The 16,140-nt window shown below is 54.6% G+C and overlaps 1 protein-coding gene across 17 annotated transcripts in view; it reads right to left on the reverse strand.

Annotated features, from left to right (window-relative positions):
- MYO9B (myosin IXB) overlaps nucleotides 1-16,140 on the reverse strand; it is an 89,738-nt gene that overhangs the window by 60,475 nt on the left and 13,123 nt on the right. For all 17 annotated transcript variants that reach the window (XM_082383001.1, XM_082383008.1, XM_082383015.1 and 14 more), the window contains exon 2: nucleotides 11,160-12,067. In XM_082383001.1, coding sequence (XP_082239127.1) covers nucleotides 11,160-12,011 — 852 coding nt within the window. In that variant the 5' untranslated portion in view covers nucleotides 12,012-12,067. The remainder of the gene's footprint in view (nucleotides 1-11,159; nucleotides 12,068-16,140) is intronic.

Consider the following 16,140-nt stretch of genomic DNA (forward strand, 5'->3'; position numbering starts at 1 on the left):
GTATCCTGATAGCTCACATCATGGAAGGCTTTGGGTCCGGGCGCCTGACCACTGCCAGCGGGTGGCCGTTTCGCCCTCCACCCAGGAGGAGCCGGTCTACAGCCATGAGCTGGGGTCACAGGGCTGGTCAGTGGCTGGGCGGTTGACCGAGAGCCTTGGGCTTGACCCCTTGGCCTTTCCAAAAGACAGATCACTTCTGGGCCTCAGGTAACTGAGGTCTTGCTGGGCCTGGCCTTGGGAACTGGCTGCAGCCAGCAGTGGCTGAATGACACAGAAGGAAACTTCCAGAGGGAAACTCCCCAGTGATGCTGGAGACAGGGCCCTGAAGCCACTCCATCCTGGATAATCGCTAGGAAACAAATCGGCTGCCAGGCCCTGTGGTCACTCGACGCCCGGCTGCATCCAAACAGCGAAGCAGATGTAGCTGATAGATGATGGACGGACATCCCCAACCCACCACCCAGCCCTGGTGCAGCAAAGTGCCCAGAATATTCTGAAAGGGCAGCAGCCATGGCAGGGGTGTCCTGGGCCCGGAGCTATGCTTTGCCTTTTAATCAATTCTTTTTGCAAATTCCAAGGAAGCCTTTCTGGTTGCTTAAAATACACCCATAATTTCACTCTTCTCTTAGATGCAACGTTCCCAAAAATATAACTTCCACTTTGGTCTAAAATAGCCTTAGATTACTGCAATGCGTCAGGGCTCTGCCCTTTTAGGCAGCAGGCCAGAAAGGCAGCCTCGCGGGTCTTCAGGGCATGGGAGGGGTAGAGAATGCCGGTGGGCCTCGGCTTCCAGGTGGCCGTCCCCTCCCTAACGCTTCCAAGGTCCCCTTGATCAAAGGCCTAGGCACTCACAGCTGTAGGGCACCCCGATCCTCTCCACACCCGCAAAGACAACCTCTCACCCTTCTGTACCCCCATCCTGCTCTGGTGTGGCCCTACTTCTCAGCTGGGCAGTCTCTGGGCTGTCTGTCACTCTGCCCCCGTTCCCTCCTTCCGATCCACGTGGCTCCTTGTAGCGGCTCCCACCATTTTCCACATCTTGTAACATCCTTGTGGTGAGCTGGGAACACCCATGCCTGCTAGTACGTACTGAGCACCAGGGCTGGCAACATGGCCACTCCAACCCCAGGCTACGAGAAGCTTGTCCGTATGCTCATATCCCTCTGGCTGAATTCTCCCTCTGCCGTGAGCTCCAGCGCATCCTCCTGGGCACACATCTGGCACCCCAGACGGTAGCTTCCTCCAGGGGTGCTGTGGCCCTGAGTGTGCACCTCTGGCCTGGCCCCATCAGCCCCAGCGAGTTCATGCTGCCTCTCCTGGCAGCTTGTGGAGGGAGGGCCCAGGGGTTGGGGTCGGGGGGAGGGTGGGTCCGGGAGGCATTGGGGTCTTGCTTGGTGTCCTCGTCCTGCTGTGCCCCGGCAGACCGTGTTGCCCTGCAGGCAGGATGCAGGTGGTCTTAGGGCCCAGGGTGCGGCTGGAAACCCTCCGAGGGCCCCTCCTGGATATGTGAGATCGGGGGGGGGCCCCATACACAGCTCCCACTACCCCCAGCCAGAGCTCAAACACCCTGGCTGCACAAGCGCTCCCAGCTGCCTGTGGAACACAGAGCGCTCGAGCAGGAGAGGGAGAGCTGAAAGGTGAACTTATGAGATGAACTTCTGGGACATCTACATCCAAGTCCTTCTTTTCTGACCCCCCAAGACCGCTTTCAGACTCCCCTGTAGATAGATGTATGTTTATGAATATATGAATACACATGTGGCACAGACCAATGCAGAAAATTTGAGCTGGTGATAGGAGTCATCTGGAACGAGGGTGGGAACCTGGTTTCCTTATGTTTGGGAAGGGAGAGCAGAGCAGAAGACAGAAGTGTGCCCAGAGAAAGTAACTGGAATGTTCTAGCATGTTCCACGTGCACAAAGTACAAGCGGTCGGCAAACCTTTCCTGTAATGGGCCAGGGGTTCAATATTTTTGGCTCTGGGGGCCATTCAGTGTCTCTGTCACAACTGCCCCACTCTGCCTTGAGAGCCACCATAGACAATATGTAAATGAGCAGCCGTGGCTGAGTACTAATAAAACTTTATGTGTAGAAACAAGCAGATTTAACCTGTGGGCTGTAGTGGGCCAATCCCTGGTACATGCAAAAAGAAATTATACGTCAAATAGGGAAAAAGATACTAAAAAAATGAACCGTTATCTGAACAAAGCAAAGCACCAAGGCGCAACCAAAAGCTATAACAAAATAATGTCACAATTTTACCGAAGTGGGGCATATAACCACACGTGCTTCCCAGCAGCAAAAACCACCGTGGCAGCCCTGGTTTGTTTCCTGTTGGGGAGACACTTAAAAAAGAGCTGAACCACAGTCAGCACCTGGCGTGAGGTTCAGAAAGTCACCCTGCAGGACGACAGGGGTGGAGGGGATGACAAAATTCCAGCGCATAGGAACCAGCATGAACCGCACCCAAAATCCACTAAAGCTCTTTCATGACGTTCGCCTGCAAGAAAACCCGCAGGGAGTGTGTGACTTCTCAGCTCTGGGGGTCACCACGTGAGTGACTGCATTTTTTTTTTTGTATTGATGAGCAGCTTTTCAAATAACACTTGAAGACTTCGCCCCAAGTGCGCTTGGAAGACCAAACTTGGATGGAAAACCTGACCCTTGCATCCGAACATGCTTCGTTGTTGGTGAGAAAGACGTGAGGAGGTTTCTGGTGGTGGGTGGGCAGTGGCCGTTCTCCTGGCCGTCGCTGGCCACAGGGCAGGAAAAAGGACCAGCCACCCGTTCCCAGAAACGAAGCAGATCGCCAGCCAGAAACTGCATCCCCACCCGCCAGCCACCCCTTGTTAAGCTGGTGAGACAGAACTCAGCACAGCTGGGTTGACGTGTAAGTACAACAGCACGATGTTCACCCCCAAATTTGAACCTATTTGGGCACAGGACATCTGTAACACTGAAATCATTCTTTGCCTGCAGTCGGCCTAAAAATTCTTCTCAACGGGGGTGATTCTGCCCCTCAGGGGACACTTGGTGATGTCTGGGGACATTTATGATTGTCCTGACTGAGAGAGGGGGCGCTACTGGCATCTGGTGGGTGGAGGCCAGGGGTGCTGCTTAACATCCCACAGTGCACGGGACAGTCCCCACCCCAGAGAAGGATCTGGCCCCAGGTGTCAGCAGCGCGGAAGCACAGCCTTGGCCCCTCTGCGTTTCTGTCTGCGAGGCCTGAAGCTGACACCACACGAGGCCTCATTCACCCTGTCATCCTCTGTGGGATCGGCCCTCCTGCTGTCCCCCTCCTACCCTGGATTCCAGCCTCAGCTCCTGCCCTCCCTCGGGCTGCTCCGCCAACCCAGGGCCCCCCAACGACTTCCCCAAACATCCTGGGGAAGCCACTCGGGGCACAGAAGCAGCCAGTGATTCAATTCCTCCCTCCCTGTAGCTGCCCGGGTGGGACAACCCTCCGAGGCTCTCAGCGATCAGCCTCCAGGCCCCACAGCGTCCTCTCCTCCATCCTTTTGCCTGTCTCCCTATAATGCTTATTCTCCCGGGAGCCCACCCTGGCCTGGCTCTCACTCCCCTCCTTCCCCTGCGTAGAGTGTTGACCCCGATGTTCACAGTGCCGACCTTCCAGCCACCCAGCCTCGAGGACAGCCCAGGTCCAGCTGAGCCTTGACCACTGGCTGGGGGTCGGGGGATGTCTGGCTGGCACACCTCTCCCTGGAGCGCCCCATGCTGCTGCCCCAGCCTCTCCCGAGCCTAATCCCGCTGCCTCCCCACCCAGCTGCCTGCTGACGCCCGACGTTCCCATCAACAGACCAGAGAAACACCCCAAAACGCAAAGCAGACACAATCTGGGCCTCTGGGGCCCTAGGATCCTGGAGACATACAGACAAGCCCCAGATAAAGGCTCCCGGCCCGGATACCCCTCTTGCTGTGAATGCTTTGGCCCCCTTTGCGGGTTGGGCGTGGGGGTAGAGGTGCGACTTCAGTAACTTCCCTCCTTCTGACCTGATCCTGAGTCTCCTCTCTGCCGGGGCCCACGTCCCCAGAATGGTCCCCAGAGGCCTGTCCGTGGCCCCATGCCCTTTTCTCAACATTCACTCCTCCTGGCAAACTTACCTCCTCCCGTAGCTAACGAGCAAGGCCGGGAGGTGCCTCAGCTTGCCGCTTGCTGCTGCGTGACTGGACAACCTCTAAGGCCTGACAAGGCTGGGGTCAAGGGGGTCTTTGTGCTGCCGGCGCATCCCTTGGATGAAGCACCCCAGACCGCGGTCCTCGCAAGCGTCCAGGGAGCAGATCCTGACAGCGCTGTGCAGCCGTCTCTGAGCCCGCCTCCTCCTCCCCCTCGGACTCTGTCTGCTCTGATCTGATACCCTGGCTCGGGGAGCCCGGTCTGCCTTCCGAGGCTTCGGGTGGCTTGCGCCACACATTCACTTCTCACTGCTCCCGAATGCCAGCCCCCTTCTGGTCACCAGCCTCTTCGCAGGTGTGGCAGGCCCATGTAGATGGATGACACAGACGGACGGACCTAGGTGTGTCCGCCCGCCCACGCAGAGCAGGCTGCTGGCCAGGGCTCCGCCCTCCTCCCCGGATCGGCTCAGTCCATCCCGAGAGTCTCCAGTGGCATCATCTCCACTTCCGCCCCACACCCTCCACCCTCCCGTTGTTGACGGCGGGGGACACTGATGGGGGGACGCTGGCCTGGCTGGGGCAGGGAGGGGGTCAGGACTGAGGAGGAAACTCAACTGCAGAGTCAGCCATACAAAGGATTGAAATCCTGAGAAAACTGGTGAGAGGTAAAAAAAAAATGTGGTCTTATCCATACAGTGGACTGTTAGCCAGAAGAAGGAATGAAGCACTGACACACGCTACAGTGCGCATAAACCTGGAAAAAACCAAGCTGAGCGCCAGGAGCCAGACACAAAAGGCCACATCTTGTGTGATCCCATGAAATGTCCAGAACAGGCAAACCCACAGAGACAGAAAGCAGATCAGTGGCTGTCAGGGGCTGGGGCAAGGGTGACGGGGAGTGACTGCTCATGGGGTCTCCTTTTGAGGGTGATGAAAATGTTCTAGTGCTAGATAGAGGTGAAGGTTGCACAATATTGTGAATCTGCTAAAAAAATACTGAATTGTTCATTCGATATGGATGAATTATACCTCAACAAAGCTCTTAAACAGAAAACCTAACTGCAGAGGCACACCCCTGGTTCTGGAACCTTGTGTCACACCGGTTGAGTGGCTTTGCCCGTGTGTCCCCAGTGATGGGCAGAGGCTGGCCCATCCTCACCCTGTGGGAGGGAAAGACATGTTCTGGGCAGGTGTCCCTGTGGGTAAAGGTCAAGGTGAACGATGGCATGTTGGTTCAGGGTGACCTGCTCGGGTAGGCCGGCCAGTGCTGACAGAGGGTAGTGGGAACAGACCCATTGGCCTGAGGGTGGGCGGAGACTGGGGGAGTCTGGGGTCATGTGACACTGGGTCTGTGGGGCCCTCAGTCGGGGCTGGTGCTCAGGACCAAGGCCGGCACATATCCCAGTCCCAGGACAGGCTCCTTCAGGGCCCCCGAGGTGGGTCAAGGGCAGCAGAGAGCTCCAGGACACCCTTGGTCCCACGCCCTGCTGTCCTGGTCACCAGCCTCCTGTGGGTGTGCCAGGCAGCTCGGGGTGCCACCATCTCCCAGCCTTCTCTCTCTGCGTGCGCCGGGACACAGTGGCTACATGGAGTTCCCAAAACCCCGGCCTCTGGCCGCTTGGGAAAATGGCCCAGCCAGCAAGGATCCTCGTTTCATTTCTGCTTTCGAAATTAAAACCCTGTGCGCGTTGGCAAATGTCAGTGGCGTGTGTTACGGTTCAGGAAGGACAAAGAGAACCCTGGCCTAAGCACCCTCCACCCTCAGCCCTGATGCCGAGGCAGAGGGGCACGTCCTGGGTGGGCTTTGTGGCCAGCCCGGTGGCTGATGCCGGGGCGGCTGCATCACAATGTCGCCAGGTTCTCAGAGGGCACCCGGCATGGGTAACGGACCCCAGACTGCACTGCCCTGGTGAGCCTGCCTTCTGCACCTTCAGTATTTCTGAGCTAAGGCAACATTCCTGCACAAACGTCGCGTTTCTGGGGGTGGTTCAGGGGGCAGGCTGCAGGGTGGCCGAGCGACACCGTGTGAAACAGTGACAGTAACAGTTAACTGCAGCGGGTGGGCAGATCAGCTGATTGGAACCGGCTTTCCACAGGGCCGCCTTCCTGTTTTCTGGTCAGAATTGCACAGCAAGTTTGCAACCCCTGCCTGGGGGGGGTGCCCGGCGATACCCAAACCTCAAAACAACTCAACTTCTCCTTTCAGGGAGCTGAGAAAAAGTCCCGATCGGCTTCCTGCGGCCCCAGCCGAGCTGAGAGAGGAAATCTTTCACGAAGGTGCAGAGGGGTACCGTGAACTTAGACTCAGGCTGGGTTCTAACGGTGGTCTGGCTGTGGCTGCCTGCAGTGTGGCCTGGGGTACCCAGACTGTACTGGGTCGACTTGTGTCCCTCAAAAAGATATGTCCAAGTCCTGATCTCTGGAACCTGTGAGTGGGACCTTCTTTGGAAATAGGGTCTTTGCAGATGGAATTAAAGTAAGGATCTTGAGGTGAGATCATCTTGGATTTAGGGTAGGCCCTAAATCTAATGACGGTGTTCTTGTAAGAGAAAGGAGATTCGAGATACAGAGGCAGAGGGGGGAGAAGGCCATATGGACACAGAGACAGAGCCTGGAGTGATGAGGCCACAAGCCAAGGAATGCCAAAGGGTTGCTGGCAGCCACCAGAAACCAGGAGAGAGGCACGGGATGGCTTCTCCGTCGGAGCCTCCAGAAGGAGCCAGCCCTGCCTACACCTTGATTTCAGACTTCTGGCCCCCAGAACTGCGAGAGAATAAATTCCTGTTGTTTTAAGCCCTCCACCTCCACCCTCTCCCATTTATGGTACTCTGTGATGGCAGCCCCAGGACATTTACACACCAGCACACCTCTCTGGGGCTCTGTTTTCTCGTCTTTAAAATGAGCAGAGCTGTTGTGAGTCCTCAGAGAGACGATGGATGAAGACCGTGGCACCCAAAGCCTGACACACAGTGGGCCCGAAGGCATGGTAGCTAGTTATTCCTGTTATTAGAAAGTAACTCTCAAGTTAGCTCAGAATGGTTGGGACTTACTTATGGACAATTTCTAAACCATCAGCACTTGAAAGAAACGGTGACTGGGTCTTGTGGGATTACAAGCTGTGACTAAGGCAGCTGTTCTCACTCAGGGGAGATTCTGCTCCCAGGGGACACTTGGTGATGTCTGGGGACATTTTTCGGTTGTTGCCACTGGGGGGAGGGGGTGCTACTGGCATCAGGTGGGTGGAGGCCAGGGGTGCTGCTCAACACCCCACAGCGTACACGACGGCCCCCAGCCCAGAGACTGACCCGGCCCCAGACGTCAGTGGTGCTCTGGCTGCAAAGCCTGGCTCTAAACTAAAACAACCTTCTCCCTTTTCCAAATGGTCGCCTCAGGAAGCACATTTATGGCTGTGACGTGGATCTGGCTCAAGCCTGTTTTGGAAGCTGGCATGGGCACCGCCCTCCAGCAGCTCCTAACCCCTGGGGAAATTTGGCCTTGCCGCCTCCCACTGCTGAGGCTCGAGGGAGGCAGCCAGGCAAGGTCAGAGGCATCTGACTCACGGGGTGCAGACACCCGCCACGGAGGTGACTAACGGCCCTCATAGAATGTACCAGAATCCTTCGGGGCAATGGCAGGGGAGGAGCATGGAGGCCAGCAGGAGGACGGATGGGCCCCCAGGATCACCAGTGGCGGCCCTTGGGGAAGAAGGCACAAGACACGTCCAGCTGTCGCTCGGCGGGGGACTGCTGCGGGCTGACTTGTGTCCCACCCCGCAAAAGGCTCGTCTATATTGTCCTGACGCTGGAACCTGTGAACGTGGCCTGATGTGGAAATGGGTCTTTGCTGACGTAATTAGTTAGGATGAGGTCATCCTGGATTGGGGCGGCCGCTAAACCCAATGATGACCGGTGTCTTTATAGGAATAGAAGGCAATGTGATGACAGAGGCTGGGATCGGAGCAACACAAGCCAAGGAGTGCGTGCCTGGAGCCCCCAGAAGTGCAAAGAGGCAAGAAAGCATCTGCCCCAAGAGCCTTCCGAGGGAGTGTGGCCCTGCCCACACCTAGACTTCAGACTTCGGGCCTCCAGAACCGTGAGAGAGAGTAAATTCCTCTCTCTGACGCCACCCAGTCTGTGGTACTTTGTTAGGGCAGCGCCAGGAACCTCATCCCGGTGCCCTGGATGGTCCTCAGCTAGAAGAGGAAGCTGCACCGCGGGGCCAAACCTGCCTCCTCGTTGTGGTGCACTGAAACCCTGGGGCTCGGCATCCTCATCGAACCTTGCCACACCCACCCGCCTGCCCGGTTCTGTGAGGGGTGAAGGGCCCACTTGGCAAAATGCCCTGCTCGGTAAATGCTGGGTCCGTCCTCTTGTTCCTGTCCCCGACTTCTAAAGTCACTCAGGGCCTGCATTGCTTTATCCTGTCCTAGAGCACCTGTTATGGGCCCCGGCCATTGCTGGGAGGACAGTGGGGCCGTTGGTGGTTTCACGGCAGCTGAGTTCCAGAGCTGGGATGGAGCCAGATTGAACCTGGGACACCCTCCGTAGCTCCCACATCACACAGTGCCCACCCCGTGATCCTGCAAGGCCCTGAATGATCTGCTGTCACCTCCCTGTCCCCACCGCCTCCTGCTCTGCCCCTTGCTCACCCCACTCCGGCTCCTTCCCGTGCCCTCCAGGGCCCCTGACTTTCTTCAACACGCCAGGCACGGTCCAGCCTCCCGGCTTTTTGCACTGGCCGTGTCCCCCTCCCAGACGTCGCATCGCTCGCCCCACCCGCTTCCGGGCCCGGCTCGGCATCACCTTCTCGCGTCCTGCCCCCTTACCCCTTCTTCCGCGAACCCGCCCACTGTTCTCATCGGCTCTTAGCTCACACGCGAGGCCGCTGTCTGTCTTGCTGCCTGCCTCCTCGTCACCAGGCGGCAGCTCCCTGTGGGCAGGCCTCTGTGTTGATTTTGGCCACTGCATAGCCCGGTGCCAAGAACGGTGCCTGCACGCGGAATATTTGCAGAATGAATGGACGATTAGAGGAGGGAACGCATGCAGGGTACACAGCACTGAAGAGAAAAGCGTCCGTTCTGCGGCCGGATCACTAGGTAGTCTTTGAAATGCTTGCGTAAAAAATGACAATGAATCTTTACATTACATGTATAGGAGAAGACAGATATAGGCCATGTGTCCTGGCACGGGGCCAGGCTGTACGGCCCCAGCTAATTTCTTGCTCATGATCTCAGAGATCGTCAGAGAGGAAGAGGAACTGAAGCGTATTCAGCCGGCACAGCTCAGATGGGATTTCAGTGAATTTCAGTAAGAAGCTGGAGGTCAATGTTTCAGGGCGGGTGGGACCCCTGAACCTACCCCCGTCCCCACCCCACCCCGAGCCTACTCCTCGGACAGAGGGTCTGGGGTCCTGCGGATGGACAGACTGCAGCACATCCAGCGGGTGTTACTCAGCAACGTGAAGATATGAGGTCTCGAGCCGAGAAAAGACGCAGAGGAACCTTAGTACTAGTATTTAGTACTAAGTGAAAGAAGCCAGTCTGAAAAGACTACAGACGGTATGATTCCAGCCATCCAGCATCCTGGAAAAGGCAAAACTATGGAGACAGTAAAAGGATCAGTGGTTTCCGGGAGCTGGAGGGAGGGAGGGGGGTGACGTGACATTGTGCATTTGTCCAAACAAATGCGCAGCAGATGCAACACTGAGTGAATCCTAATGTACACTGTGGACTTTAGTTAATAATAATGTGTCAATACTGGCTCACCAATTGTTAACAAATATAACATGTTAATGACAGGGGGAAGAGCAGAAGTGGCAGGAGAATACGGAAACTCTCCATACTGTCTGTTCAGTATTTCTATAAACCTAAAACTGCTCGAAGAAATAGAGTGACTTATGTCATTATATTTAATAAAATTTAACTATTTAAGTTACATACTTAAAATCATTTAATCACTGCAAAATCTTATTAAAAGCAGAAAGCAAGCAAGCAGAGTCTTAGATCCCAAACCCAGAGGCGCACACCCCGGGCCCATACGCGGCCCTGGCCCTCACCAGGTGACGACGGTTAAGTTATGTTCTGAGACGTGGATGCGTCTCGTCCTAAGACCCTGAGAGTGAGTGATCACTGCGATCGCTTCCACTGCCCCCGTGTCCAGAAGGCTCACCCACAGTGACACATCCGTGACTCCTGTGGGGTCTGGCCAATGGGAACACTGGAGAGGGCGCAGGAAGCTGGGGCATTTCCTCCCCCGCTGACTCTTTGGCACTACCAAGCAGCCCCTCCTCTAGCCCGTCCCCAGCCCCCAGGCCTGAACTCACCTTGCTGGCTTCCTTCTAGCCCACGGTCCCACCCCCTGCCAGAAACACCCCGCCATGAACTATTCAGTTTGGACACGCCATCCTTTTCTTTCTGGGACCCGGAGTGCAGACCGCCGCCCCGTCCAGACACTGGGAGTACATTAAGAGGACATCAAGGCGTTGATCAGGCCTGGTTATCTTCTCTATTCTGATGCTTTGACACCTGGGGCCTGGCTGACCCCGGAGGGACTGCCCCCGCCAGGGCTGGCCGAGTCCTAGAGAGAGCAAAGGACTCTCCTACAAACACGCCCTCCAAACACAAACCAACCACTTCAGAGCCTACGCCCGCCCCCCACCATTATCACGTTCTCACACTCTGGGCTACTCTCTCCCTGCCCTGCTCACCCCAGGGCCAGGTACCAGACAACCAGGGCAGCCCTTATGCTCCCAAACTCTGAAATTATTCAAACTGGCCACCCTAAGCCTGCTTACCCTGCCTCACCGGACCCTTCCCGCGAAAACCACGACAGACACCTGCCTACACCCTCCCCTGGCTCCTGCTGCCTCCTGATGAGCCCTGGTGCCCCCCTGTGTGGCCCTGCACGGCGTGCCAAGTCTCCTGTTTCTGGAAAACGTGAGTATAACTGTTTCCTCCACGGCCGTTATCTGAACGATAACCAAACCCACGTGTTAAGGTCCCTCCCGCCGAGCGGTCCCGCTCACCTCCAGCACCGGACCAGCACCGAGGATGGTCCTCTCGACGCCGCTGGCGTAGCCCTTCTGGCTCAGGGCGGTGAGGCAGTGGATCAGGAAGTTGGTGCTCTGCGTCTTGCCGGAGCCGCTCTCGCCTGAGATGACGATGCACTGGTTGACGTGCTTCCGGAGCATGGCGTAGTAGGTGACGTCGGCCAGCGCGAACACGTGCGGCTCCAGCTTGCCCAGCTGCTGGTTCTCGTACATCTTCACGTACTTGGGGTTGTAGATGGGGAGGAACTTGAAGGGGTTGACGGCCACGAGGATGCTCCCGGCATACGTGTAGATCTTCTGCTGCAGGAAGCGGTGTTTGAGGTTCTTCAGGAGGTTCTCCTCGGTCAGTTCGGGGAGGTTGCACAGGTCATCAAAGTCCGCCTGCGGCCGGGGCAGGAGGCCACGCTCCACCAGGCGCCGGGTGGCCGTGGCCTGGGACATCAGCTGCATGTGCACGTACTTGATGGTCCCATCTGCGTTGCGCTCCTGCAGCAGGAAGTAGTAGCCGTCCTCCTGGGGGTGCTCGTCCTGCGCCCGCCGTGGCCACAGCAGCACACGGTGCACAGGCGAGTCGTTGGCATCCAGCACCCACTCCTCCCCGCCCGTCTCCTTGACCTCCACCAGCACGTAGCGCTTGCTGCCGTCCAGCTGCAGGCTGGTGATGGCGTCCTGGATGACGTCGGACGTGGTGCTGTCCTTGGTGGCTGTCACGCGGCACGAGGCCTGGCACGGGGTCTGGCTCTCGCTGGTGGCCAGCTGCGGGTAGATGTGCAGGTGGTAGGCCGCCTGCCCCCGGTGGCCGGAGCTGCCCGCCTCTTTCACACTCATCCTGCCGGCGGCCTGGCCTCAGCATGCCTCCCGGGCTCGGGGCGCGCGTCCTGGAGCTGGAAGGGACGGGGGTGGCAAAATCAGAAGGGCGAAGGTGGGGGTGGGGGGACACTGACATTCACCTCTGGACAGAAAGCCTCAGACCCATGGCCTGAATCCGTGGGCTCTCCTGAAGAGCCAGAAGGGCCGAAGAGCCTTATCTGTCCTTAAACGTGACACTCACCTAAGGTTTGTGGCTCCTGCAGAGCGACATCACCAGGCCCCTCCTGCCAAGATCAAACCCTTCCCCTGGAGTTTGCTCCGTCCCAGGCCCCATCCCTCCCAACCAGCCTCTCAACCCTCAAGTCCAATGGCCACAACCATCTCAGAGCTCAGCCCTTCCTGGACTCTCCTCTCTGGCAAAACCTCCCCTGGCAGATCCCTAAGCGGACGAAGACGCGGCCTCATGGGCCTTGGTTATGTCCCCAAAACACATGAGGAAGGTTGCGAGAGGAAGGTTGGGATGAGCAAGACTGAACCTGCCCCGAAACTCAGGGACCTTGAAACCCCCGGGTACATGAAACCCCACTGAGGAGGATGAAGTCAGGGAGGGCCCCCAAAAACTCGCTCGAGAGAACTGCTCAGAGTACATTTGCTTCTAGAACCCACAACCCCATTCCAATCATGACAAGAACATCAGTCCCAAATTAGGGGCATCCTGTGGGACGCCTGCAGTCCTCCCCAAGATTGTGAAGGTCATGAGCAACAAGGAAAGACCAAGGAGTCATCCCAGGCAGAGGAAACTGGGGAGACATGATGACAATGTAACAGGGTTCCCTGGACCAAATGCATTTGCTCCTAAAGACATTTCGGGAAAGAGAGAAAAGGCAGCCAATGCTGGCAACAGCTCATTTTGTGTCTTGGAGCAAAAGGCAGAAAGGCAGTGTGGGTCACGTGGGGGCCCACTGTGTGCCACCCAAGCGTGGCTGAAGATACAAAGATGAACCAGACTTTGGCTCAAAGCCCAGCGGGAGAAGCTGATATGCAAACAAATGTGAGAGAATATCAACCATGAGCGTGAGAAGTTACTGTTCCCAAGAGCCAGAGAAGGCTTTAGGGGAATGGTAACATCTAAGAGGGGTTCTGAAGGATGAAGAGGAGTTCACAATGAAGCTCTGCCCATTCATGTACATATTGTCCACAGCTGCCTTTGTTATATCAGCATAAGTGAATAGTCACGACACAGATTAGTAACCTTAAGAACTGGAAAGTTGAACATACTTATTTTCCAGTCTTTTATAGAAACAGTATGCAGACCTCTGCCCTGGGCAGAAGCATGACTCAGAGGCTGAGATGATCTGGGTTCTGGGAAACTGAGTCCCACAGCAGTGTTAGGAGGGTGGGGGACGGGTGAGGCTGAACAAAACCAGACATTATGAAGCTGCTACAAACAGGTAGGTAGGTAGTGGCAACAGGTGGGAAGGTTGGGGGAGATGGGAATATTTAATTTTCTAAACTTTCCCCCAAATTATTAAGTAACTTTGGTATATTTCCTTCCAGTTTAATAGATGTTACATGTTTTAATAAAACCTGAATTGCTCTTAATGTGGTATGTTGGTACAGATGAACATTTCTCTGTGTCATGAAATACGCTTTGAAACATGATTTCTGAGTTCTTGGACACACATCTTCGTGTCCAAGTCTGAGCATTTCCTTGGGATCAGTTCACTCATGTAGAATTAGCAGATAAATGGATATGAACATTGATAAGTGTCTTTATTCAAAAAGCCACAGTATCCTGCAGAAAAATTCTATGAAACGGTGGGGCTCATCTACTCTGGAAACACTTTGGCAGTTTCTTTAAAAGTTAATTATACGCCTAGCATGTGACCCACTCCTAGGAGCCACTCCTAGGACTTAAGAGAAATGAAGCAGATGTTCATACAGAGATTGTACATGAATGTTCTTTTTTTCTAAAATTAATTAATTAATTAATTAATTTATGGCTGCGTTGGGTCTTTGTTGCTGCACGTGGGCTTTCTCTAATTGCGGTGAGCGGGGGCTACTCTTTGCTGCGGTGCGCGGGCTTCTTATTGTGGTGGCTTCTCTTGTTGTGGAGCACGGGCTCTAGGTGTGCGGGCTTCAGTAGTTGTGGCTCATGGGCTCTAGAGCGCAGGCTCAGTAGTTGTGGTGCACAGGCTTAGTTGCTCTGCCGCACCTGGGATCTTCCTGGACCAGGGCTTGAACCCGTGTCCCCTGCATTGGCAGGCGGATTCTTAACCACTGCACCACCAGGGAAGTCCCTACGTGAATGTTCTTAATGGCATTGTTTCTAAAAGTCCCAGACTAGAAACAACCTGAACATACACAAACCGGTGAATGGACGAATAAACCAGCCACACAATGGAACATGACTCAGCTGTGAGAAGGGACACAACACAATCCTCACAACAGCATGGAACAACACGGAACAATCTCAGAATCTGTGTGCTGAGTGAAAGACAGAAGATGAAAAAGAGTACCTGTAGACCCAGCAATTCTACTCCTAGGTATGGACCCAAAAAGACTTAAAAACAAGGATTCAAACAGATACTTGGACACACACGTTCACAGCAACCCTATTCACAATAGCCAAAAGGTGGAAACAACCCAAATTTCCATCAGCTGATGAATGGATGAACAGAATGTGGTCCATCCACACAATGGAATGTTACTGATTCATGCTACAATGTGGATGAACTCTGAAAACATTATGCTGAATGAAAGAAGACAGAGACCAAAGGCCACATGTTGTATGAGCCCATTTATATGAAATGTCCAGAACAGGCAAATCCATAGAAATAGAAAGTAGACCAGTGGTTCCCCGGGGCTGGGAAGTGAAGAGGTGGGGGAATGGGGAGAGATTCCTGATGGACACAGGGTTTCCTTTTGGGGTGATGGAAAAGTTCTGGAGCTAGATAGAGGTGATGGTTGCAAAACATTACGAATATGCTAAATACCATTGAATTGTTCACTTTAAGTGGTTAATTTAATGTTACACAAATTTCATCTCAATAAAATTTTCAAGAGTACATATTATATGATTCCACATACAGGTGACCCTTGAACAACATGGGTTTGTACTCCGTGGGTTCACTTATATGCAGATTTTTTTCACTAAATATGTACTTTAGTAGTACATAATCTGTGGTTGGTTGAACCCCAGGATGGAGAGCCACAGATATGGAGAGCCAACTGTAGTTATACACGGATTTAATGCTAATTTTTTTTTTTTAATAATTATTTATTTGGCTGAGACTGGTCTTAGCTGCAGCACACAGGATTTTTTTTTTTTTTTTTTCCAATTGCGGCATGTGGGATCTTTTTTAGTTGCGGCATGCGGGCTCTTTCAGTTGCGCATGAGGGCTCTTAGGTGGCACGCAGGATCTAGTTCCCTGACCAGGGATTGATCCCGGGCCCCCTGCAATGGGAGCATGGAGTCTTAACCGCTGGACCACCAGGGAAGTCCTTAGACATGGGTTTTTGACTGCGTGTGTATATGAGGGTCAGCGTCCTTAACCCCTGTGTTGTTCAAGGGTCAACTGTACGTAAATTTCTAAAAAGTGTAAACTAATTAGAGACAGAAAACTGATTGTTGGCTGCTTGGAGGAGGGGGACAGGGCGGGAGGACAAAGGAACCAGGGAGAGTTTTTGGGTGGTGGATGTGCTCACTATCTTGATCGTGGTCGTGGGCTCCTGGGTGCTTGCATGTGTCACAACTCATCCAATCACACACTTCCAATAAGTGCCATTTATAGTGTATCGATTATACCCAATAAAGCTGTTTAAAACAAAGCATGTGGATTATGAAAGGACCCAATTCCCCAGGAGTGCAACTTTTAAAAACCTCTTGCTTACTTTTCAAAATGCCCAATCCTCGAGCCCAGCCACCGAGTTCCTCAGATGCCACTGCAAGGAAACGGCTGGGAATCTATGAACTTGTCTGTGTTCAGAGGTGCCAGGTGGTGCCGCCCACCTGACCGTCCCGTGGAAACTCTGAGAGCTAACTGCAGGATGTTCCTGGGCAGCCCCAGAAGGCTGTGGAGGGTGGGTAGTTTATGCGCTTCCGAGCCTGGTGAGAGAGGCAGGAGCACAAACTGTAGATCTGCAC

Source organism: Balaenoptera borealis (assembly GCF_965194805.1).
Source record: "Balaenoptera borealis genome assembly, chromosome: 2".
Taxonomy (NCBI): Eukaryota; Metazoa; Chordata; class Mammalia; order Artiodactyla; family Balaenopteridae; genus Balaenoptera; species Balaenoptera borealis.